Source organism: Zonotrichia albicollis, chromosome 3 (genome assembly GCF_047830755.1).
Source record: "Zonotrichia albicollis isolate bZonAlb1 chromosome 3, bZonAlb1.hap1, whole genome shotgun sequence".
NCBI classification, from domain to species: Eukaryota; Metazoa; Chordata; class Aves; order Passeriformes; family Passerellidae; genus Zonotrichia; species Zonotrichia albicollis.
The window spans coordinates 14,663,438-14,688,601 of NC_133821.1; the positions used below are offsets into that span (position 1 = coordinate 14,663,438).

General features: G+C 43.9%; 2 protein-coding genes across 5 annotated transcripts in view; one reads left to right on the plus strand and one right to left on the minus strand.

Moving 5' to 3' along the window:
* The first annotated feature begins 200 nt into the window (after window positions 1-200).
* Window positions 201-5,402, plus strand: LOC106629471 (carbohydrate sulfotransferase 8-like). The gene is made up of 2 exons (XM_026794462.2): window positions 201-396; window positions 1,814-5,402. Exons 1-2 carry the CDS (start codon window positions 297-299, stop codon window positions 2,620-2,622), a joined length of 909 nt encoding a protein of 302 aa, XP_026650263.2. The 5' UTR covers window positions 201-296; the 3' UTR covers window positions 2,623-5,402.
* Window positions 5,403-6,267: 865 nt separating this feature from the next.
* The window catches only part of XDH (xanthine dehydrogenase), a 61,398-nt gene continuing 42,501 nt past the window's right edge, over window positions 6,268-25,164 (minus strand). For all 4 annotated transcript variants that reach the window (XM_026794458.2, XM_026794457.2, XM_026794459.2 and 1 more), the window contains 19 exons: window positions 24,923-25,046; window positions 24,425-24,544; window positions 22,775-22,871; window positions 21,684-21,808; window positions 20,860-20,993; window positions 19,383-19,470; window positions 18,678-18,764; window positions 16,661-16,852; window positions 16,032-16,177; window positions 15,414-15,495; window positions 14,748-14,843; window positions 13,891-14,019; window positions 12,826-12,900; window positions 11,937-11,989; window positions 10,731-10,845; window positions 10,068-10,133; window positions 8,332-8,520; window positions 7,736-7,903; window positions 6,268-7,050 (listed from right to left, as the gene is read on the minus strand). In XM_026794458.2, the coding sequence (XP_026650259.1) occupies window positions 7,000-7,050; window positions 7,736-7,903; window positions 8,332-8,520; window positions 10,068-10,133; window positions 10,731-10,845; window positions 11,937-11,989; window positions 12,826-12,900; window positions 13,891-14,019; window positions 14,748-14,843; window positions 15,414-15,495; window positions 16,032-16,177; window positions 16,661-16,852; window positions 18,678-18,764; window positions 19,383-19,470; window positions 20,860-20,993; window positions 21,684-21,808; window positions 22,775-22,871; window positions 24,425-24,544; window positions 24,923-25,046 (2,137 nt within the window). In that variant the 3' untranslated portion in view covers window positions 6,268-6,999. The remainder of the gene's footprint in view (window positions 7,051-7,735; window positions 7,904-8,331; window positions 8,521-10,067; window positions 10,134-10,730; window positions 10,846-11,936; window positions 11,990-12,825; window positions 12,901-13,890; window positions 14,020-14,747; window positions 14,844-15,413; window positions 15,496-16,031; window positions 16,178-16,660; window positions 16,853-18,677; window positions 18,765-19,382; window positions 19,471-20,859; window positions 20,994-21,683; window positions 21,809-22,774; window positions 22,872-24,424; window positions 24,545-24,922; window positions 25,047-25,164) is intronic.

The following is a 25,164-nucleotide window of genomic DNA, read 5'->3' on the forward strand; positions in this document are numbered from 1 at the left end:
CCAGGGACATCTTTGCACAGCGTGGGGATGCAGGGCCTGTTCCTCAGCACTGCCACGTGGCATGGCACAGACTCTGAATAACAAGGCAGATTCTGCCTCAAAATCTTCCACGCTGTGAACGCAGGCAGGCGGCACCTGCTGTGCCTCAGGCCATTTCCCTGCGCCGAGCCGCTGCCCAAACAGTACTTTAACCCAGCTCCGGCTGGGTGTGTTTAAATAAACATACGAGGTTCCCCGACACCCTTCCCTCGTGTCCCGAGCTGCTCACAGCGCTCGGCGCCCAGCACACCCCAGAAATGCGCTTCCTTCCCCGCCTCGGCCTCTCGGCCGCGCTGGCCATCGCCGCCTTCCTCGGCTGGAGGCTGCTGCTCCGGAGCCCGGCCCGCAGGCAGGGAGGTAAGGCCTGGCCAGCCGGGCTCTGCCTTTCTGTGCCCTGGCGCTTCTTCCAGAGGGTCCCGGTTGGCAAACGCCTACAGGACAGAAAACACCCTTGGCGTGGCGTTTGAGGTTCCCTCCTTGCTGTGGCGCCCTGCAGCATTATGTTCTTAGTGGGGTCATTGATTTCAGGTGTGGTGGGGAAACAGGTGTCAGGCTGCCTGGGGGGAGCTCCCAGAACTTTTGTTATGGAAACTTTCATTGTTTTGTTGTGAAATGCTGCTGGGAGGGCAGGAGGGAGTAGGGGCGTTGGTGATTATTGCATTTCTTGCCTTAAAAATGCATCCTTGCCATCCATTTCCCATCATTCCAGGGCAAAGCCATCACTTGATTTTGCAGACACTGTCATTCTGGGGCTGGGTGAGTCAAAGAGCAGCTCGGGATAGCTTCAGGCGTCAGTATGTTCCTGATGTCCTGTGCCTAATTCTAACTGTGCTTCTCTGCTTTTACCTGTACAAGAGCCTCCTCAAATATTTAACTTTCCAAGGACCCAGAACAAACCATTGAACTGTCCCCCAGGGCTGCCAGATGCCTGCACTCAGCAGATGAGGCAGATGTGCTGCTGCTGCTAAAGAAAATAAACTAACAAGGCAGGCATTAATCTTCCACGATCAAACCCATTCTGGCCTTTTCACATCAAAAACAAGACAACAAAAAAGCAAAGCTGAAATCTGAGGAATTTAATGCACTCTCTTAGAGTCCTTGTATTTGCTTTTGCCTTTTATATTTGCTTTGTTGTCATGTCACTTCTCTTTGCTTTTTGCCTTTTATTTGCTTTTGCCTTTTTATCTACAAGAGAAAAAAATTACATATGGGAGTGATGCAAGAAATGATGTCATTTGGGTCCCTAAATCACCCCAAGCCATTCAGAACAATCTCTTACTCACATATTCTTGGTCGCTGATCTTAACCTATTAACAGATGCAAAAGGGTTTCCAGGACATCACGTGTTTGTAGCTACAAACCAATTTACTACTGCCTGGTCTCTCAAAATAGTTTTGACTCTTTGGTAAACTCAGCTCTGTGACGTTCAGCTGCAAGCAAGGAGTTAAAAGCAAAAATTATGATTTAGTGGAGAACTGGGCCTGCAGAACAAATCTGTGGTTTAGAGCCATCCTCAGGCATGGTGATTTGGGGAAAGGGGAGTCTGGGTGTCCATAATCTCACATGCTCATGGGGACACAAACCCATTTCCCAGCAAAGCCAAGCTCTTTGCCAGACAGGGCTGGTCTCCCCTTTGCTACCCATTTCATCCACGCTGAATCCTTTCCACACTGGAATAACTGGAGAAGAGCCTTGCAGCAGCACTCTGTGCTCAGGGTCTCACTCAGGGCACCGTGTTCTTTCCTCACCCCCATCTCCAAATGCTGTTTCCCAGGTGACCTGACCCCCAAGGCAGAGGAGGGCTTCACTTTGACACTGGACAGCTTCCTTCACGTCCAGCAGCTCAGGAAGAGGAGGCTGAGAGCTTTCTGCAGCCGAGCAGGCAAAGTCACCGCGCTGCCGAGCAGCCGGGATGAGAGAGCCTCCCTGCTCCCGAGCCTGAGGGTGAACACCAGGCTGGACCTCCTGTACTGCCACGTGCCATCAGCAGGGGTGGAGGAATGGCACCAGCTTTTGGAGAAGCTGAAGGAGGAAAATGTGACGCTGCCAGTGCTGCTCCCCTACCGCCGGCTGCAGGCTAAGGAGACGCGGCTGAGCGAGTTCAACCAGACGGAGAGAAAGGCCATGCTGGGCTCCTACACCAAAGTGCTCTTTGTCAGGGACCCTTTCCACAGGCTCATTGCCACCTTCCTTCAAGGCATGGGCATCAACCCATCCTTCAGCAGCTTTGTCCAGGAGGTCCTAGACAGCACAAAGGTACACGAAGCTTGGAAACCGCTGGTGAGCCTGTGCCAGCCCTGCCTCGTGCAGTACGACTACGTGGTGATGTTTGGCTTCCTCAGGCAGGAGCTGGGCCACCTGCTGCACCGGGCTGGGCTGCCTGCAGGCAGCCTCCTCCCCGAGCTCACCGACAGCCAGGTGCAGTGGACCTACAGGTGGCTGTCAGAGCAGATGTTCAGCGAGCTGTCTGCCCAACAGAAGCAGCAGCTGTCTCATTTCTACCGCTGGGACCTCGCTGCTTTCCCATTTTCCAGCAGTTTCCTGGCAGACCATCCCAGCACTGCAGAGACCTGGCAGAAATAGCCTGCATGGAGGGAGGAACTGCTTCAGGGAGCATTAAACCAAAAGCAGGTACTTCAAGATACTGACAGGCCTTTGCTTCACAGCTGCTTGCAGTGAGTTTTTCCATGTCACAGTCCAAAAGACTCAGTCAGAGAGCTGAGACACAGCAGTGTCAGGGCCAGGGGATCAACGTGATTGAATCATGTTTAAATGCAACAAGAGAAGGCACTAGGAAAACCTGTGGCACTGGACTTGGAAAACAGCATGAACTGAACTGTGATGAGATAAACCCAGGAGTTTGGGGTAGGGTGGGTTGGACCTGCTGCAGACCACTATAGCATCACACACACTGTGCCTGCGCTGATATTTCCTTTTCTGGGCTCCAGGAGGCTTGGCAATGGCTTCTTCCTGACAAATCTTCCCACTCAGATACAAGAAGTGCTCCCATAGGAGCATGTCACCTGGAGGCTGAGATGTGACACAGGGTGGCACACCCTGCTGGGGATCCACTGGCAATGTTCCCAATCTTTTCATGCTCAGGGAAGGTCAAGCCCAGCCCATCATTTGGTCGGTTCTGTTCTGTGTGAACTGTTCCTGTTTTACAGCCTCATCTCCTCTGTGTGTGGGCTCAAGTGGGCCTTGGGACCCAGTGCTTGCTCCATTCACAGGTTTTGAGTTTGGCTCCCCTCCTTCCAGGGCTGACTCCAATGGACCAAGTCCAGCATTCAGCTTGGTGCACTAGCCCCGAGACGAGAAGTATCAGTGTGGACCAGGTACACAGCACCAGACAGACTGCCTCCCACCTTGTGTCAGCAGCTGCTGCTGGGCCCTGTGAAGGTGGCTAGAAGCATCAGAATGCATCACTGTGCTGCAGTGGAAAACAGGATGTGGCTACTACAGGCTGCTGGCAGAGAAGCACAAGGACTGACTCTGCTTTCTTTTAGACACGGTGCCAGCATGGCCAGACAGAGGCCCAGTCTCTGCAGCTGGCTCTCAGCTCCATCCAGCTGGGCAGCCCAGAGCAAGGACCTGCCCTCTCCCTGCTTTGGTCACCGAGCTGATCTGACTCACAGGCCCTAGGAAAGCTCCATCTTTGTCAAGCAAACACCAAGGATGAGCTGTCTAGATTTCGAATCCTACCAGACTCTAACCATAGCATATTCTTTTCCAGAGTATTTAGCAGCTTTATTTTGCCACGTTGTGACATTCACAGAGAATTCCACGTACATTCATGGTACCGTTTTGACAGTGCTCATTAAAGAATGTTAGTGAAAACTGTTGATTAGAACTGACCTAAAACAATTACCAGAATCTTGGCCTCCCTCTCACAGAAGGCCATGCAATTAATAGCATTAAAACATCAGATCAGCTGGGCTCCTTTCACACTCCCACACACCCTCCAGCTGCAGTAATTACTATTTAAGCACTGTTATTGTGCGCAGTACTTTACAGTCTAGCAAGATGGCATAGTTCCTCTTCTGAGACAGACTTCTGGAGGAAGAAAAGCTGCAAATTTCCAATTATATGCCATTAAATTAGAGTCTTGCATCCATGCTTTATTTCACTGGAAAGTACTACCAAAGGAACATTTTTCTCTTCATGAGTAGCTTTCCCTCCAGTGACAGTGAGCTGAGACCCCACACAGTGAGGTGTAGAGTGAGGAGATGGGACACAGCACCTGGCAGGGGACAGGGGTGTGCACTCAGGGCAGGAGAGCTGCTCCCCACAGCTTTGTAGTGCAGAGCACACTCAGGTCAGGGATCTTCTTTTCCTGCCAGCCCTCCCCAGTGGGTCCCAGTCCTTTCCTAAGGTGGCAGGCACTTAGTTCCATGAAAAGAATGTATGAAATTTTCAGACATTGAGAGGTGACATGAAAACCTCAGCTTCATGTTCCTTAGAGTCCCACAGCACAGGCAGGTAGCACAATGATCTTTCTGTAAATTCCTGTTAAGCTCCAAGCTTCCCTTTTCCCTACACCCTCACAATCAGTTGCTGTCATTACTTTGCAGCACTGATTTTATACCATTGCCGTCCCCAGGTGTTTGATTTAATTCCCATTCAATTCCAGTGCACCCCAAAAGGCAAGTGTTTCCTCTCTCCATCAGCTGGGGGAGGGTATCAGGAGGGCCAGGGCTGCTGCCTGGCCAAGAGTGGCTCACTGATGCTGCAGCAAAACTGGCTGCACAGGTCTGCCCTGAAGAGCCTGCTCTGACCACTGCATGTACACAGAACCTGCCAAATGCACTTCCAATAAACTCACAAAGCAAATAGCAAACAGACACTTGACACATCTAATTTAAAAACGTTTCACCTGACTCTGTCAGACACTCACAAACCCATCCTGAAATGATGAAAACTCCAAAAGCAGGGAGATAAAGATCACTTATTCATCCTGCTAGTGACATCCCAGCATCTCCCAGGACCATCACAAACAGCAGGCCTGTTGTGAACACTGGCAGCTTTCCCCTGGGATGGCACTGGGAGCTCCTTGATATCCCACTCTGCCTGTGTGTCTCCATGCTCTGCTTTAACACACAACACCTTTGTATTTCTTCTCATCCTGGTCTGAAGGAGCATGTCCAGCACTCCCACAGGGTGGAATTCAGAGAAACAGCTGATACCAATCTACATTACAGACTTAGTATTTTGCATCCCTCCCTAGACACCCAAGAATGTGGACACACAGGCTCCAACAGTTGTTCTCACACATGAATTATCACATTTTCTTCCCTAAGAGGTTTTTTATATATTACCAGCTTTCAGGAGAAAACAAAAACGTGTTCTTGCCCAGTACCTCCAAGCTTAAGAAACATCAATAATCATATTTCAATTAATAAAACAATTACATAGCAAGCGCAACAGGCACAAAATACTTCCTGCAACTCATATGTACAAACTCCCTTTTTCTAGACTGTAGATCCATAATATTTCAAGTTGAGAAATAAATATACACCTTTCCAAGCAATATACCCTGGAGTGCTTAAAAAATTATTTCACACTGAGCATACATTGTCCAGTCCTAAGATGAAGGCCAATTTTAAGAAGTTTGTATGTGAGCAGAATTTTATATAAGGAGTTACATCCTCTTGCACCATGCTTTTTTGATGGCCCTGGGAGTGCAAAAAGAGAAAAAGGACATTTTTCATAAAGCAGTAGGCCAGAAAAACAGATAGAAGTTTGCAAATCATAAGCAGGCACAGTATGTGGCTGACACCATCTAGAGATAACATGGTGCTCCAGTGTTGAGTCTGACAGTGACAAAACCTATCAAGGAGGGATGCCCAGCACTTAATCCAACATGAAAAATATATTCAATCCAGATGACCCAGGTCACCACACAGCCAGCACAGTTTTCAGACAAGCACTCCCTATAGCAAAATGTATCCATTCTCTTAGATTCAGCAAAACTAAAAATCTCCTGAAAAGAAGGCAAGGCCATGACAGCAAGGGATTTACCCTATAGGGCAGCCAGAGGCAGCTCATCACCAGCTGTGCCCAACCTCCTCGTGCCCCTTGCTTAGGCTGGTGTAAATTACCTTGGGAACATCGATGAGCAAGCTCCTCTGTTACTCCAAGGTCTCTGATGTCCTTTCCTATTTGAAGGATGGGGAGAGAAGTGGAGGTGTGAGATGGGAAAAATCTGTGTCAAACAAAGGAGCATCTTGCTGGAAGTACTCTTGGTGTATTTAGTTTTTATCTTTAATCAGAGAAGACAAGGTAGCATTTGAACTAAAATCTCATTAAAGCCCAGGTGCAGTCATTGAACAAGCAACAGTCATTGAACTTGGGATAAATCAGTTGTTGGTCACATTCTAGCCTTTTCCTCTGAAACACTTTTGTTACACAGGTAAGACCATCTTCATTAGCCAACACCAAAAGTCCTGCTCATCTTCCTCTAGGGTATAGCTGGCTTTGTGGGCAGAGGGAACACAGCAGGGTACAGCCCTCAACACCTTTTAACACCTTCCCCCATCTCAGCTAGAGGATTATGTCTGGGATCAACACATTTCAGTCTTTCTTGGCATAGCAGCACAAGGTGATACATCTTTTCCCCATAGCAGGAAAAAAAAGAAACAACTGCTCTGCTATTTCACATTAGCTGGTAACAAGTATCCTTGCAGCAATTTTATATGAAATCTCTAAGATTTTTCAATTACACCTGGATAACATCACTTTGAACTTAGTCTTCATTTGAATTTACATCACAGCTATAATCTGGCAGCAATTTCCTCTCATAGAGAAAATAATGATTGGACAATTAAATGTGAAAGCTCCATGAATCAGTGGGTGAGCCACATGAACACAGGTTGGTTTTTCTTCTCCATTATAGTCCTACTGCCTTGTGGTTCCTCTGATGTAAGCTCAGTTTCAGCAGAGTTTGCTCCTCAAGCGTTCCTCCTACACACGCACACACCATGGCTTAAAGGTCCCTGGCTCAGCAGAAGGGCACTACAAAGAGAAAAAAAATCTGAATTAGCAACAAATCAGGGTCCTGTCCAGCGTTCAACATGTCCCACACATTACAGGTGGGGACTTTGTGAAGATAGGAGCTGCTACCCCAGTTTTTCCAAACACAGAGATGTCACTCTCATGGCACTTCTGTTAGGGGCCTGATAGTTGAGCCCTGTGACAACACCATGACAGAACAGCCCAAGAGGAACCAGCGACAGCTCCTGCACTCCTTCAGAGCAAGACCACAGCTCTAAGGAGACTCCTGTGGCCATAACATTCAGAAGAAGGGAGTATTTGAAGAAACACTTTTCTCCCCCTCCTTTGCTCAGGGATACCTCTAAATCCCACTGTGGCCCTCACCATATGAGATGATTCTGTGAGAGATGATGGTCAGGAGCATCAGGACAAGCAGCCAGTGGTCCACACACAACACTTGGGGAATGAAATGGACTGAACTTCAGGGATACTGTACAGCCTTTCCTGCAGTGGGAGCCCTAGCAGTGCTGGCCTGGGGATCTGGATCTCAGCTGATGGCATGGCAAATTAAGGATAACACCCATGAAACAAAACTCATCTGCTGGAGCAGGGACACAGCCTCCCCATGCTGTCCTAACCCCAGCCCTGGGTCCCTGTGACTTGCAGGCACACTGCCAGGGAGCAGACTGGAGAGCAGGGCTGTTACCATTTTGGTGAAGATGTCCACACAGGCATTGCGGATCCTCTCTGGGGTGGCAGGGCTGTCCAGCCTGAATGACTCTGTCAGGCCAGAGTCCTTCCTTGCTGAGTAGATGGCATCTTTAATGGCATAAAACACTGAGGCAGACAGGAACAGGGGTGGCTCTCCCACAGCCTAGACAGAGCACAAGCAAGAGTGAGCCTTTGCCTTCCAGACGGGAACCTCAGTCTACCAGATGTGCTCAGTGAGGAACATGATGCTAAAACAGCCTCCAGTGTGCCAGGGGTGATCAGTGAGGAAAGACTGGGCTAAATCAACCCTCAGTCCATTTAAAGAAGAAACAGGAAGAAAACACAAGCTTAATCACACAGCAAAGCCATTTCAGTTCTGTCTAATGGACAATCAGGACAGCAATGTGCAGGTTACTTCAGTCCTTCCTAACTAGAAAGGATAGTACACACATTTCTGATAAGAAACAGAAAAACATCCTGACCTCAGAGTAACCACAGCATGATGAGATGAACTGTTTAGACACACAGGATCATGACTTTATCCCACAGTGTTATGGGGCAGTAACAGGCCCACAGACCTCACAGGCATACCTTGGATGAGTAAACTGCCTTGCTGTTGGGGCAGTCACGGAGAAGGGACACATTGAATTCTGTTGGGATGTCTCCAAATGCTGGGATTTTGTACATGCCAGGCCCTCGAGTGTACAAGTTCCCTTCAGGAGAGTAACGCAGCTCCTCCATGGTGAAGAGCCCAATTCCCTGGACAAAGGCTCCTTCTATCTACAAACACACCCAAACAAGGTTACAGGCTCTGTTGTTGTTGTTCTTCCCTGCACAAGGACAAACAGTGATGACATCCACCAGGGTTTTCAACCCTTCCCTCCTGACTCAGATCCCGCTTTTTATCTCTAAACCCTTGTCCCTTCTGCTGGGTACAATCTTTGCACAATTCCTGTGTTCCCACATAAATGTGGCTGCATTTCCCTGGCAGGTGAAGCAATTTACAAATACACGCAAACAGATTTTCTGTAAACACAGGACAGGAATTTTCTGATGAAGCAACAGAAAAAAAAATTAAATCAATGATAAAATATTGATTTCTTCCCAGGCAGGTGAACATTGAATGAGTTGAACTTGCTGATATATCAAAGCACAAGTAGACTAAAAGGACTGAGGATGAAACATCTAAAGACAAACTATTTTATGCTTTCTATTTCAGTATAAATGCTTTCCTAAGTGCTGTGTATTATCAGGTCAGCAGCACAGACACCTGCAAAACCACTCCCATATCCATTTAAGTACTAAAAAACTTTGCATATTTTTTCTACTGTAAATTTTAGGAGAAAAAATATTACAAGAAGAGGATGTGCTTGAACAACACTGCACAAAGCAGCTCTGCTCTCTGTGCCCACTCAGGTATCTGACAGCCAGAGCAGTCACAAGCATTCACTGACCCATCTCTGTGTACTTGTATTCCTGCACTCATGCCACATCCTTTCTCTCCTGTGCCCCCAGATCCTTTGCAGCAATTTGTGGAAGGACACAGGAATTGAAGACCCCTTTGACAGGCTCCATTTAGCTCATCTCTCAACTCCCAAACCTGAATGACAGGCTGCAAAGACACAAAACCCCTCTCTCCCCTTGGACACTTCCAAAAAAAAACCTCTTTCAGAAAAAACGTCACTTTCAAGGAAATTTCATTTTAGCTGTAGCAGAGCTTAGCAATTCATGCTCTCCTGTCATTCCAAATCCTGCAGCAGTTTCATTTGAGTTACACCATATCAACATCTAGAGCTAGCCAGTGAGCTAAGATAGCTAGATAAGTATACATCTAACAATTCATCTCTTGGTCTGTCAAACAACCCTGGTTTCATTACCTTTATCTGCTAAGAGATAGTGTGGTTATTACTGAACAAAATTTTGAAGTAATCTTGTGCCTGCCCAAGGACTTGGCAAGATAAGTGACTGGTCCAACTTCCTATTGAGAATTCTACACAGCAGCAGCTCGAGGACAGAATCTGCCACCCTAACTCTTTAGTCAGGAGAATTTTCACTAAATTTAATATTGACAGATAGGAATATAAATACCAGGTGAGGGATTTAGCCTGAAAAAAACATCAGTGGGGTGGTAACTGAATATCCTGTAGTCTTATTATCCAAGGCAAAAATCCCCAAACCCCTAACAGAATAGTTCCCTATGTAATTCTGTGCCAAGTTTAAAAGGGTGTGTTTGCAAAGGCCCATCCTGGAGAGAGATAATAAATAGAAAAGCCTGAGAGCAGTGTGATTGCCTTAACATGATGGAAATAGCAATACTTTTCACTTACCTGTCCTATATCTATGGCTGGGTTCAGACTGGTACCAACATCCATAACAATGTCTGTGCGAATGTTCTAGAGAACAGGGATAAAGGGTGAATCAGCACAGATCTCTGGAACTGTGGTCCACCATGGTCTCATGTGAGGAAGAGTATCCAAACACTGTCCCACATAATCTTATCTCAGCTGAACTTCTCATACTGATTTTTAATCTGAGTTCACCCCAAAAGTAATTCAAAGGAACTCACTGCAGCTTTCCCCAGAGGTCCAGTGGACCCAATTAATATTATTTCCAAGATGCTGGTATCAGTGGCCTGTAGCTCAGCATAACCAATTAGGTCAGATCCTGATTTAATTTTTTTTTTATTTCTTTCTTTCCAGAAGTCTTCAGTGTTATTTTTAATGATTAACTCATTTCCAGGATGTTTCTGTACTTTTGTGTCAGCACAGTGCTGCTATCTCTTACTCAAGCAAATCCAATAACTTTTGCAATCATTCATTAAGCCCCAAATCCCCACAGGGTAGATAATTATTGTTTTATTGCACTTTACAGATGGCTGCACTGTGGAACAGAGGAGTTAAGAAACTTGCTGAAGGTCACACCAGACCAATGACAGAGCCAGGAATGGGCTGACACCCAGTATTTGTTCTGTTTCACTGCTGACCCCTCACCTTGTGGTCACCTGTCAGGCAATCTATCTCAACCTCAGAGCAGGCAACTCCATAGCTGAAGTAGGAGAATGGTTTCCCTTCATTCTTTTCAAAGTTGTAGCCAACTTCAGGAATTCTTGATACAAAGAGAAATAAAACCACATTTAATTTCATTTAAAAACCCAAATATAACTGCATTGCTACTTATCAAAATTCTTATTCAGTTTTGTTTCATTCTTTCTGTCAAGCCCATGCAGAAATTAAAAGTGTAAACAACTATAAAGAGAAATCTGCTTAATCTACTCTATATTCCAAAACCTGATTGAAACTATCAAACTGTTTTAGCCATCTTTATTTGCCCATAAATCTCAGGGTTTGTGATGACTATTATCTACCAATCCAGTGAAAAATCATTTGCTTTTAGAGTGCAGTTGAATGTTTCTTTAAGGCCATTAAACTCCAGAACATAGTTAAGCTGAAGCAGAAACTCTATTAAGCTTAGAACTGATTTTAAGCACAGTTAATGGCAAATTTGACTACTTAAACTTTATCTGAAAACTGGTTTAATAAAATGCTGGCAAGTCACTTGATTAAGAGAAAAAAAACATTTCAGGGATGCAAAAGAAACTAACACATAGTGTATTTTCGCCCTAAATAGGTTCTTCTCAACACTAGACTTATTTATTAATGTCAACCCCTCTGCCTTAAAGATGATGGATCTCTGCTTTCCTCCAGCAGTAAAGCTGACTAAGAGAAGTGCCTCATTTCAGAACTACAGGGTCCAGCAAGAGACTGAAGTGGGAGAGCACTGCTGGAAACACTGGTATCTGCTCCTGCCACAAGAAACAGGATTTTCCTCAAGGACAACCCTTGTCCCCTCTTATCCTGCATGGCAGTTCTAGTGCAAAACTAGGCCACAAGGCTGACACAGAGCAGAGCCCCAGGCAAAGCTCTGATTTCATTTATGCCTTTTCAGCCCAAGGTCAGCTGGAATGAAGTCAGATCTACTCCAGATTTACTTGCCCTCAGAGCTGTGCTCCATCAGGAATCAATTCTCCCCAGCCAAGAGGCTGTTAACCTCAGCTTATCACTTGTAGGTAGGAAAGGGAATGCAGCTTTAATTTAGAGCAGTTACAGGGGGCTGGGGGCTGTAAATCTTCCCAGAATTTCCCTGGATTCAATCCATGCACTTGAGTCAGTGCCTCTGCAGTGTGAATTTTCACTCACCTATAAAAGCCCGTGGCTGACAGGCTGACACAGCTCTCATAGGCAGTTTTAATCTGGCAACGTGAACAAGAGTTTGAAAACAGTGAAATGTACAACCAGCTCGTTCAAAATAACTGCACAAAAACATTTCCAGGAGGCCTCAAGCAGCAAATGTCCAGTGACAGACAGCTGTCACACTACCCAACTCCAGCACTGCCAAATCGCGATTGCAGCTGCTTCCCCAAACAGCCCCATCAGCAGCTACCAAGGGCAGAACTTGAAACATTGGCAGAGGATGAGAGCTGCTTGTGTTTGTTTGTCTCTCAGCTACAGGTTAGACTTTTAGCCTCAGGGACAAAGGTTAAATTGACAGGTCATCTTGACTTCAGTGAGGGAAATTCTACCCTGACTTCCAAATCGCAAAGTCAAAACTCCTCAGATGAAGAGCAGTGCCTTACAGCCCATCCATCTCTTCTCACTGAGGGACAGATATTGCAGACAAGGAGCACTACAGGGGCTGAATGGCAGCTCAACAAGAGCTGTCTATGCTACAGAATCCCTTCATTAAAAATCAAGTTTCCTTGGGAAAAGGAAAGATCCTTTCCTGTCCAAGACTGTAGCCTGACTACAGAGATAAACATAACCACTCGAGACTTTTGTCTGATGGAGTTTGTCATAGGCAGGCCCCAAAATCTGGAGAAATCTCAGGATTCAATTAATAACTGATGTCTTGGGGATGACCTCTTGTAAGTTTTAATTACTTGGAAGTCTGTGCCAGGTTTGTGTTTGACTGTCTTTGCTCAAATCTATGCTAGCAAGGTGCAGAAGGCCTGGAGGACACACCTGCACATGTGGTTTGCCAATTAAAACAATCTCTGACAATGTCTCATGACTGACACAAACAGCTTACCCAGTCTTCCCAGGATCCTTTGGGATTAGACTGCTTGATTGGCTCGAGTCTTTTTAGGATAGTCTGACACGCATTCTAGAAACAAAGAGAGTGAGAAGAAATACTTTGAAGATTTGAATAGCCAGCTCATGGTATTAAGAGCCCTCTAAGACTTTTAAAGAACCTTGTATTTAAATCAATATTGCCTTCTGGACTTTGGCAAATCATAAAAAGGAACAAAGTTCACTAATGGATGTCTTGCTAGATAGGAAGAAATGTTGCCTGAAAAGGATTTTAAAGGAGATTGGCTGTGCTGACAGCAGAAAGGAATCCCAAATTCAGCACTGAACTTTCTGGACCATGACACAAAATATAAGAAGTCTGCTCATTTATACATTACCTGTACCCCATCTGACAGGACAGTTCAGCGTAGCTTACAAACTAACACTGAAAGAACAAAAAATTTCTTCCTGAAATTCAACTACACAGATAAGCTGTGCAGAGAATAAAACCAGCCTGATTATTTTACTTTCCAGGATTGCTTCCCCCTTGTCTTTTAAACTGAGAATGACCAGTACTAAATTCTTCTTTTAAAATGGAAAAATCACATACCCAGCAAATATATACATTGGTAACTCCACCATGGCAGGCAGCCACGACCATGCATGCCATTGCTACAGCAGAACATTTGCTCTGAGCTGATCAACCCTTAGAGTTGGTGGAGCACAGCTCTCAAACCATTTGCTATTAACACATGCAGCAAAATACATTTGTTACAGATAAGGCTGTATCAATTACTTTGAAGCTGGCTATTTAAATGGATGCTTTGTTCTGCTCATGAGCAATCCCAAATACTCTATTTTTAGAACTACTAAAGGATTGAAGGAGAGTTTCAAATAACTTGAAAAAATACAGTAATTCACCATCTACTGCCAATGCTATACCAGGTAACGTTATGAGACATCCTTACACTAGAGTTGCCTTTTGGTGGTTTCCTTAAGCAACAAGAGACAAATACAGGGCAGCTTTCCATGCCCTGGAGCCCTCCCTTGTCACCCAGGGCTTTGAATAACTCAGCTCCCGTACATAGACGGCCATTCCGTTGATGTCCGCGCTGACGGAAGCGGCTGTCGGGGACGTGTTTGGGACAGTGTTGGTGCTGGTCTCACTGATGTAAATTTTGGAGGTGGGGACTCCCAGGGCCCTGCTAGCAACCTATGAAGCAAAGGCAAACAATTGGTAAGCAGCACTTCTCATCCATGAGCATTGTCAGTCATTGCTGGCACTCCTGAGATCCACACTGCAACCTGTACCCTCTCCCACCATAAACTTTGTTTTTTCCTGCAGACTGAGTTGTTCCAGTGACTGAGATCGGGCCAGGACATTGTCATATTTGAATTTCACAGACTGAATGTGTGTGAGCACACACACTTTTGCCACAATGACAGACATTCACTTCACTATTATGAGACCAAATTCTTCTCTCAACAGTTAAAAAAAATCAGAAGAGCAAAAGCCCCATGAGATTTTCCTGTGATTTTCCTGTCAAAGGAACTCTGCTCCCTTAAGCCTTTTTAACTACAAAAGCACTAGCACATGCAGATATATATGTTTTCAATACAACTGATTTTTATATGAAATGGATAAAAACTGTACCTCTAGGAGGTGAACTGAAATTGCTAGAGTAGTTAAACTGTGAGCATGACCTGCATTATTTACATAATGAGATTTAAGATGATGAAGAATCTAATTCTAATACTCAATTGTGATAATACTCTGGAAATCTAGCACTGCTGCTCAAACAATGGAGAGGAATCAGTCCTGATTTGTTACTCTCTGCATGCACACGGAGGAAGTGTCAAGGTGCCTGAGGCAGTACTGTAAGGAGAGTGTAATTGTCCTGAAAAGATATCTCATTCAGTTAAGCCCAAACTCATTATTACCTGAATCATCTTGGTGTGAAGTCCTTGACCCATCTCAGTCCCACCATGTGTAAGTAACACAGAGCCATCTGTATACACATGGAGCAGGGCTCCAGCCTACAGCAGGGAACATTAATCATCATAAATTAACTAGAGCAGTACTTTGCAGGCTACAGAGAGAATTCATTCAGAACTAGACTAAGGTTGTGCTTTGGCTCAACTAAAGCCACTTGTTTACACTTGAGATGAGTTTGGTTTAGTCTCATCAACTCACTAGATGCCCCAGTGACATAACAATCCCCAGTCAGTATTTTCGGCTCAGAAAGCAGATGAAATAATCCAGTCCTGCCTCTGTGGAACACAGATGCACCCTTCACCTCAACTTTCCAACACCACTGACAGCTCATCAAATCAGCTCAAACACAGGAGCAATGTTTCTGCTATTGAGGAAGGCAGGAAAATCAACCTAACACAATACCATGGAAATGCAGCTATACTGTAGTATCTTTGGGACAGTATAAACTGGAAACTGTTGTGGTGCTCATTTTGGCTTGTAAAATGTGTGCTCTTTCTTAACTAATTCACTACTTCTTCAAGAAGCTCCAGTTTGGTACAAATGGAGGAAGACCTGGAGGAGGCAGCATAAATCCAGCTTCTCTAGTGAAAGGGCAAATGACATTTACCGACCTGGTTCAGAAATGGGACAGTGAAACTGATGCCAAATTTGGTAGGAATGATGCTCATCCCTCTCTTTTTCCAGCGGTTCTGCCTGCAAGGAAAGAACATTATTCGTATACCCATGAGCTTTTTATCATAAATCTCTTCTGACTTCCCTCTGACTGTACATCAAATGGAAATAAAACACTTGACTATGATAAAGACTGAGTTCATCACTAATTTGTATTAAAGGCTTTCTTTGTTCCAACAAGAGGAAATTGCAACTGAAGATGCTTTCTGCAAGCATTATAGATTGTACATACTGTTAACTGTTCAGTTGTGTATACAAGCCAGCTAAAAAAGTCTGAGGCAGAGGAAAGCATAAACAGATTGCCTTGATAGTCATGTGAAAATCCTCGCTGGACTTAACAGATCCCCTCTTCTTTGCTACAATTCACTTACAAAATCACATCATGCTGGGTCTGATTCTGGCCCTATTTATCCTACCAGCTCACTGATAGACCTTTCCTGTAACAGTGAGCATAAAGGGGTTTCAAAAGGAGAAATATTTAGAAAAGAGTCTGTAAATATGAGGTGTGACTTCTCATCACTTGAGTTGCCAAGACAAGACAGCTCCAGGGCACCTACTTGTTAAATTCTTCAATCAGTTTCTTCCTGGCGTGATAGCCAGAGCTGGACAAACATTCATCCCAGCATCTTTGCAGAGTAAATCCCTCCAGCTTTTGGTTGAAATGAGTTGTGTCTCCTTCATGGTACAGATTGAGCTTCCTCACCTTCCCAAAGAGACACAGAAAGGACAGACGACATTTAATGCTTCAGACAAGTAGGGATGAGATCTAAAGTATGTTGGCTCCTGGTTTTACTCCTTGGCTTTCTATAAAGAACCAAGGAGCAAAACAATTAACAAACATATCTGTTTATGGGAAAACATGAACTAAGACATTAAGGATGAAAATTTTCAGAGATTGGGACTTAAAGCACATTGTCAGTGCAATTAAGGTACCTGGTGCCTTTGGACTTTCTTCTCTTTAATATCTATCCTTTAACCAGCTGTTACAAAATTGAGGCTACCAAGGAATTTAATTAAACACAAGATAATCCATGCTAGAACGTATCTGTCACACAAGTTTGAGATCCCGCTGGGAGCTCAGCAAAAATGAAGTAAAATTACTTATGCTTAAAAATCTCGTGTGGCTGATCAGTTCTCAGAGCTTGTTCAAAGGCAGCATCCCTGGAAGGTGTCCATGTGTCTGTACCTCCTCAGGGGGCAGGCCACACTTCCGAGCCACGTCACTCATCCAGCACTCAGCAATCATCATTCCCTGGGGCCCTCCAAAGCCACGGAAGGCTGTGTTGGAAGGCAAGTTGGTCTTGCAGACGATGCCCACGCTGCTGACATTGGGGATGTTGTAGGAGTTGTCCAAGTGTAACAGGGCTCTGTCCATCACCTGGTGAAGAAAAGGAATGGAGGTGGACACATTTTACATTAATTGGATGTCAGACTTCTCACCAGTGCCAAAACCAGACTGGAAGCTCTGAAGCTAATTTACAACAATCAGCACTTTCTCTAGCACCCTGCAGTGCTGCAGTCAACACAGCTGGATGAGCTCTGAGGTGCAGCCAGAATTGCCTCCCAGGTGCAATGGAATGTCAACTGCTGTCCTCCTGTATGGAATGCAGGGCAACCCAAATGTCTGGGAATGATTGGCATCTGAATCCATTGATTCAGAAGGCTGAACAATTGCTTTATTAAAATATACTATATTACATTAATACTGTACTATAACTATACTAAAGAGATACTATACTATACCAAAGATACTAAAGAAAAACCCATGACTGTCTGAGCCAGGACACAGCTTTGAGCCAATTGGCCAAGGAGCCAAAACAATCCTCAGCAGATTCCAATTGACAAATCACTTCAGGTAAACAATCTTCCTAACACATTCCACATGTGCAAAAACAACAGAAGCAGCAAGTAGAGATAAGAATTATTTTTCCTCTTCTTCTCTCTGTGCTTCTCCAGGGAAAATCCCGAGAGAGAAAATTATGTCTCTCTCTGTTCAGAGAATGTGAATGCCATACTCCTGAACAACAGGACAATAAGCACACTTCCCTGTTGACTCCTATGGCTCTGGGACACATTGAGCTTGAAAGTCCTTTTTTGGCCCTGGGCTCATGCTGAGTCAAACTGTCAGTAAATGCCATTGGCTGTCAGGAAGAAACAGTTTTCTTTTCACTTCTCACATTTTGAGTAATCTAATACTGGAAAAGTGACTCAAGCACTGGGCTATGGCAGGAAGGGCAAACATATAAAATAAACATTTTCAGTAACTACCAAACTGCAAGATTTGAGATCTTTGTCCACTTATTGTCCACATTGGGAAAGGGCCAGAACTTCTTTCTGGCTTGTGTTTCCAGATTTCCCTTCCAGCAGCAGTACAGAGAGGACATGACACACAACCAAACCTTTTCTCTACATGGAGCACTTTCCAGTCTCCTGATTCAGACATAGTCAAAAAGGCAATTACACAGATGTGCTCTCAACCAGGCCCTCAGCTTATGCAAAGACACTTGCCTGTCATAATTGCCTGTCATTCTGCTCTGCCCAGCACCAGCCACATGGCCAGCATCAAATGTGGTGCTGGTAGAGAGCTCCTGCAGTTCTTTCCTATTGAAAAGGATCCATTTTTGCAGAAAATTATCAAAGACTTGGTGGACTGGAGAAAGTGAGCTAGAATAAACCCGAGTGACACTAGGCTATTGAGTTGGTCCCTCACATGACAAAAAAGGAGAGTTTTTTACTCATCAGGGCAAAACTTTATGGAGACAAACTCAGAACTTGGGCCCATTTTTTGTTCTTACTGCTTGTGAGCACACTGCTGGCTTTAGCTAGTCCTTTACAAGCTTGCCCTGATCAACCTATTGACTGGGATGCTTCTTTCTCCAGAGCTGGGGATCTATCAGCCATCTTGCATTGTGCAACAACTTTTCCATCACAGCCCTCTGTAATGCAAAGCAAACATTCTTGACCCCTTTGCTCAATATGAGTTATTACAGCATCCATAAGAATTTTGTGGCACATGCTAAGACAGGTCAGCTGGCTCACAGAGCATTTGTAGAAGCTCCAAAAGCCCTTCAAATCTGTTTTTGGTCATGTCAAAGAGCTGCATGTGCAAGCAGTGCTGTCGGCAACAGCTCTCTGAAGGCAGAGCAGAAGGTTGCACAGAAACACACCTTCTGCTTAATTAGCTATCAGAAAATTTTACTTACACCATGAGAGAGGTCTACAGAGTTGCCCCCATTGCTGTAGTATGACACCTCCAGACTCTTGACTTTCCCATTCTTCATGAAGCCAACCTGTCAAGAGAGTGTCTCCTCAGTAATCACTTTCAACAAAATGTTCTGGTTTATGCTTTCCCCCAAAAACTGAATGGATCTCACATAAGCAGAGAGGGCCGACTCTCCCCAGTGCAGCACATGGCAGGCACAGCCAGCAGCTGAGAGAGTCCCCCCAAGTAAAGAGTTCATGCATGTGTCAATCTTGCTCCAGAGAACTCTTTTAAATTAAGTGCTGGCTGCTTGCCACAGCCATAATTTCTTCAACAGGTTTTGCTTTCAAAAGCAGCAGCTTTTGGAGGGGGATTGAAGCAGAAGGGAAGTTAACCAAGCACATTGCTGTGTAGAGGATGCTTTACAGGAATGGGCAAACCTCTAAAAGAAATGTGATTATCAGCAGGGTCAAAGTCTTGCTTGCAAGGAAGGCTGAGTTATTTCTGCTGAGGTCACAAGAAGGGAACCATCCAAGCCAAAATAACTTCTGCAGCACTTTAACAGGAAAAGTGCTACAGCCCATTTGCAGTGAGGGAGATCAGCAGTGAAACAACCACAGCAGCGTTTTTTCCCAATATCTTACTGCTCTCTGATGTCTTAGGGACAGCACTGAGAGCACATGGACTCTTTCATGTGTGTGCATACCTTGTACCTGCCCAGGAAGGGATGCCTGCCACCACTGACCAGCATGTCCTCATCTCGATCCAGCATGCAGCGCACCACACGGCCAGTTCTGGGAAAGAACACAGGGTTTTAGGCAAATCCTGAAATGTACAATGCAGCTCCTGCATAACCAGGCTCTTCTCTTTGTCTTTCCAGGGTGGCAATGGACAGTTAAGGGTAAACTGCTTGGTTCATATACCTTACTCTTAAGAAAATGGCAAGACTGAGTAAAAAAAATAAACATCTCCAAAGCTGAGACCTATTTGTGAAAACTCTTGCAAAGACTCTTGTATTAAAAAAAAAGGATAGTTTCTTTTAGAGATAGATGCTAATAACTGAGCAATCACTGTTTTCCAGATGATTTCTCAAGGCACTCTTTCAGCTTTGAAAAAGACAATGCCACAGGAATTATATAATAATGCAAAGTGCTAACTAGCCTTCAATTTGACCTTGTTTTTTATTTGCTTATTTATTATCAAGGAGAAAAACAAGGGGGAGAGTAGGAGTGGTTCTTAATTTTCTAACAGTTTTGCCTTCCAAGTGCCTGTCTTCAAGTTGTACCAGTATCTAGCAAATGTCATATAAGTTGTTTTGTAGCCTCCAGGATGTCAAACAGTGGTTTGGCTGGCAGAGATAAAGAGAATAAAAGGATGCAAATGTATTACTGATTAATTAGAGAAAGCAGATTGTTTGCTCAGAACAGAAAAAAAATAAAGTTTTTTTTTGAGTTTCATTTTGCTTGTCCTCATCCAATGGTATTATGTCAATCTGCTGCTGTGTTGCAAGATACCTCAGCTCTGCCAGCAAGGGTAGGGCAGAAATGTCACCTCAGAGGCCATGTCCACCCAAAACCTGCACAGTTAAACATAAGCAAAACTCCAGAAACCAGGGGCACGCTTCCAATCTACTCTTTACAAATGGTTGCAACCTAGGTTAATTCCCTGAACTTTTAGGGGTTTGAAAAGTGTGGGTCCAAGGCCTGCTACCATTCCTAGGGAAAAATCCCAAGAGGGAGTTTGCAGAAGAGCAGACATATAATGATGCAAGACTGGTGTAGTAGAGTTTTGAACAAAGAAGAGATTCTCATACCTCTATTAAACAAAAATAACCATGGCTGGTGCTGGATTTTGAAATGGTTTGGGGTGAAGTGAGGGGGAAAGGCAAATAACTTGAGATCCAAGAGTTTTCAGAGAGTAAAGAATAAGGAGGTTTTCCCCCTTTTCCTATTAAAAGCTGCCATTCCTACATAAACTTAGCCCCTCTGGGCAGGTTCAATCCCTCCTACCTGCTAGGAACCCATTAGACACCTCCTTTGGGAAATCCCAAGCTTGCTCTAAGTTGTGCAGTAAGAAGACAAGCAAAGTATTGAAAAGTGCTCTGGCAGAAATGGTGCTCCAGAAAGAGGCAGTCTGGGACAGTCTGAAGGAGAAAAATCCCTCTTCCCCACACCTAAACTTACTTGAAGGCTGCAACAGCCACTACAGATGTCAAAATAGTACTCCTAGTCTCTTTTCCTCCAAATCCTCCTCCCATTCTTTTCACTCGAACCACAACCCGATTTGAAGGCACTCCCAGTGCATTGGCAGCAAACTCCTAAAGAAAAACAAAACAGCAGCACATGTAGGGAGCTCAGCTGGTGTTAGGAATGAAATGCCAACACATTGCCTTCCTGAAGCCATTTCAACAGTGCAAATATTGGATTTGATGGAATTGGAGCCAATAAACCAAGCATTTTATCTCTGAGGGGAAAAGGCACAGTGCTGCAGCACACAGGGTCAGATTCAGGAAAAGACTGACACAAAATGAGGTAACCCAGGCACAGGTGTCATTTAGCACAGCCTTTGACATCCATACCACCCTCACTGCATAGAGAGACCTTTGGACACTCTTGGTGAGCCAGCAAACAGAACAAGGACACCCCATGGTGCCAGTAGCCAATCTCATGGAATGGGAGAGCTGGTGCACTGCCAGTGGTTTCACCACCTCTCTTTCTCATGTGTCATTCAAGCATCATGTCTCCTGAGCAGCTGGGACCCTCCCCAGAAAGGGCCAAGCATGTAATCCCTCCTAACAAAGATGTGTTGCCAACAGAAATATCTCTGTCACCTGGAAGGAGATTCAGGATTCCAGCAGGATGGATAAATGCTTTAGATCCCATACCCAACTCTTAGCCTATGTGGTTTTTAATTGAACATTAAAATAAGAGCAACTACAAAACAACCATTCATCAAGTCTGAAACTGAGAAACAAATGCCTTTTAGGCACCAGGTTAATGAGAAGTACCTGTGTCTTCATTGGGTTTTGAGTTGACACAAAGAGTTCCATCTCACCATCTTCTCCCTTTGGCACAGCCAAAGTACAGTGAGTTTCCAGGTAGAAATGCTCCTGACCACCAATGTACATCTCTCCTAGAAAATTGAAATAAATGCCCCACAGAAAGGGCATCCCTGGTGTTATAAATGTCACTCATCACATGTTGTCTTCAATCTACTGCCTCCTGTACATGTGTTAAGTGACAACCCTTTGCGTTGCCCAGCACTGGATATCACTAGCTCTAAAACTGACACTTCTGGTTCAATGTTTAAAAACAACAAAAATAAACTCAAAACAGAACAATAAAACACGATAAAAATTCCATACATGCTTCCCTTCCACTTTCTATAAACCATAATTATAAAACACAAGTGGCTGGCATTTCGAAAATAGAATTCTGCACACCATGCCATTGTTCCAGCATCTCTGGAGATGCAGTACTTGGTGTCTTTCAAGACTGCCTCAATAACACCACTGAGATAAGAATAAAAATAAATCAAGTATAGTCTGAGTAGATAAAATACAAGTTTACAGACTTTGAAACAAGAGAACAAAAATAGAAAGCCAAAATGCCTCAAGATGATCTAACTGGGAATCAGTTCTCCATCACTGCTTGTGATTTTACCTGGCAGTGCTAAGGATACAATTTCCAGTCATGCTACACACAATTAAATGTCAGAAACAAGATCCTCTCTGTTCATTGTGGCCCATTTGCCTAAGATAAAGCCATACACCAGATAAAAGGAAATTGGCTCTCTATAAGATTTAGACCAGACTATGTCTGGACAGGGAAAAATTTCAGAAAATAAAAAAAAGCAGTTTGTAGAATATTTACTCAAGAAAAATGTGTGCTTTCATTGAAAAAAGAGTGTTTTCTGGGGGCACAGCTGGCAGCATCCAGGTCTGTTTGAAACAATAAAATTTGTACATCAGTCTGAAATGTATATGAAATTAATTTAGTCCTGCACACCTTACTCTCAGTATCATATGAAAAAAAGGAAGTTGACTTCTTTTGTCACAAACTATACTATTTTAAAAGAATTATTAATGCTTATTCTCACCCTCCAAAATGTGATCAGATTCTTCAAATCCTTTCTTCACATCTCCCTTATTAATCCTCTTTATATCCTTAAAGAAAGATTTTTTCTCAATCGCTTCCTAGGAAACAGAAAGACACAATGACAATTTTGTCTAAGTGGAAATGAAATCAAACCTTCCTCTAACTGAAGAAATACCCAAGATAAAAAGCACAAGAACTTATCAGACACTTTCCATGGTAGTCGCCAAGAGACTTGACTAAAAGCAATAGAAAATAACTTTTGGCAACAAAGCAATTTCACAACCAACACCACCATAGTTGGACAATCTTAAGTTACTCCTTGTGACTTGTTTTACATTGTGGACCCAGAACTTCAAGGGTCCCTGTAACCACCACAGCTATAACTTTATAACTTACAAATTATATTAACTCATGTCTGTAGCCCATAGGGTAGGAGAAAGGGGAAAAAAAAGAGAAAGAAAATGAGAAAGAAAAAATGAAACCTCTCAGATGAGAAGTGCAGAAGTAGCCCACTTCTGAGCTAATGTACAGGGAAGTACATAAGGGAAGTTTAACAAAGGCATTTTCCTTTTGCCAAAACTGAAGCTTTCCATGATGAAAACAACCCCCACCAAATATTAAGCAACAAAGCCAAAAAAACCACCAGCACGTTTTTTGGCTCCACTCTCATGTTCCCTGGGTGAATGAACAACTAGAAGCCTCAGAGAAGGCAAAGGTCTCACACATTGTTTGTTAATCCACAAATCACCCAAACAACCCAAAATCTCTGTCCTCAGATGACAGTACCAATGTCTGCACCAGACAGAGTCTGTGCACTTTCTATTTACATGAACACAAATTCATGTAAAATTCATTACACAATACATGGTATGAAATACTGACTGTTAAAAACATGTCATTAGAATCCTGTGTTTCTAATTTCTCCACTAAAAATGGCTTGATACATCTTTCTTTCTCATTTCTAGAAATGAATGCTGTGCAGGTATTATCATTTGCTTTTACTGTCTCATAAGGAGACCTTGTCAGCAAATTTTCTAGTTAAAAAGGCATGAAATGATCATGCATTGTTGATATTAATTTCTTCAGCTTTGAGAAAAACCGCTTAAAGACTGTGGCCATACAGTTCACAGCAGGGAGTGAACTCCTGAAAATTAATTTCATCAGCTTAGAAACTACACAAGTGTTCTGCAGAAATCTCAGAGAAGCAGTGCAGTGACAGAGCTAGAAAAGACATTTTCACACATTATTATTGTTTGTTATAAATGACGGAATGAAGAGGGAATGGATATCAATGAAGCCAGCAGGGTCAGACCAGAGAATATTAAAACCAAAGTTCTGTGGGCAAGAATGTAACTCACAGTAACCTTGTTTATTTAAACAATTTTCTGTTGAGCACAACATTATCTCCCCGAGCTTGATTTATTTGTTTCAGCTTTAAATAGCACAGAAAAAGTTAATGTACTCTAGATCAGCAGGGTACCAAAGATGTACCTTCTTTATATTGAAATACACAAATGATTCCTTCTATCAGTGTCCTGTTGCACCCACAAACACAAAGAAACCATGGGGCTCAGTAACCACGAGTGTAAGAACAGAACTGGACAGCAGAGGGTCACAAGCCAACTGCAGATGCAGAACTGAGCCATCTTACCTGAATTGTGACAATAGGTTCAAGTTCTTCATACTTGACCTTCACAGCTTTAGCTGCTCTCCTGGAATGCTCCTGTGTGTCTGCCAGGACTGCACCGATGATATGGCCCACACAGGTGACCTACAGGCAAGATTGGGACCCACCATCACTTGGGGTGTGTGTCTGCAGTGATGAGAGACTCATGATAATTCTCTATTCCTTTTATGCAGCTTGTTCAGACCAGTCTATTAAAAATCAGCACCCAGGGAGAATAATCACAAGGAAATTTGTAGCGAGTGAGCCTGTCCCAGGGGGCTGCAGCTTAGAGAAGAATTGAGGAGATAACAGAGGAGAGGGGCACAGGGCAAAGGGACTTGGCCCTTATTGAATTTATCACTAAGATTTCTATTGACCCCAGTGCAGTTAGAATTAACTCTGTATAAGGTAGAGGACTTGACAGTATGAGCAATGTTACATCCTGAGCAGCATGATTGAAAAAGGCTGTTTGTAGCTACATACCACATCCTTAGCAAAGACAGTCTCATCATTAGCGATGCCAGTGACGTTACTGCCAGGAACATCCTTGGCAGAGACAAAACACACAAACCCAGGAACACTCTGAGCTTCAGATGCATCTATAGAACTAAAGAAAGAAGGAGAGATAGTGTTATTTCTCATTTTTTCTTTGTGTAAGCAATTATGAGGTTCCAATACAAATTCAGGCCTGACTTCCTTGAGTTTGGCTACGCCACATGGATATC

What these genes read in the sequence shown, in the direction of transcription:
- LOC106629471 (XM_026794462.2), top strand. Translation starts at nt 297, where the DNA reads ATGCGCTTCCTTCCCCGCCTCGGCCTCTCGGCCGCGCTGGCCATCGCC. An exon ending in CCCGGCCCGCAGGCAGGGAG is followed by an intron (nt 397 to 1,813) that starts GTAAGGCCTGGC and finishes GCTGTTTCCCAG; the next exon opens with GTGACCTGACCCCCAAGGCA.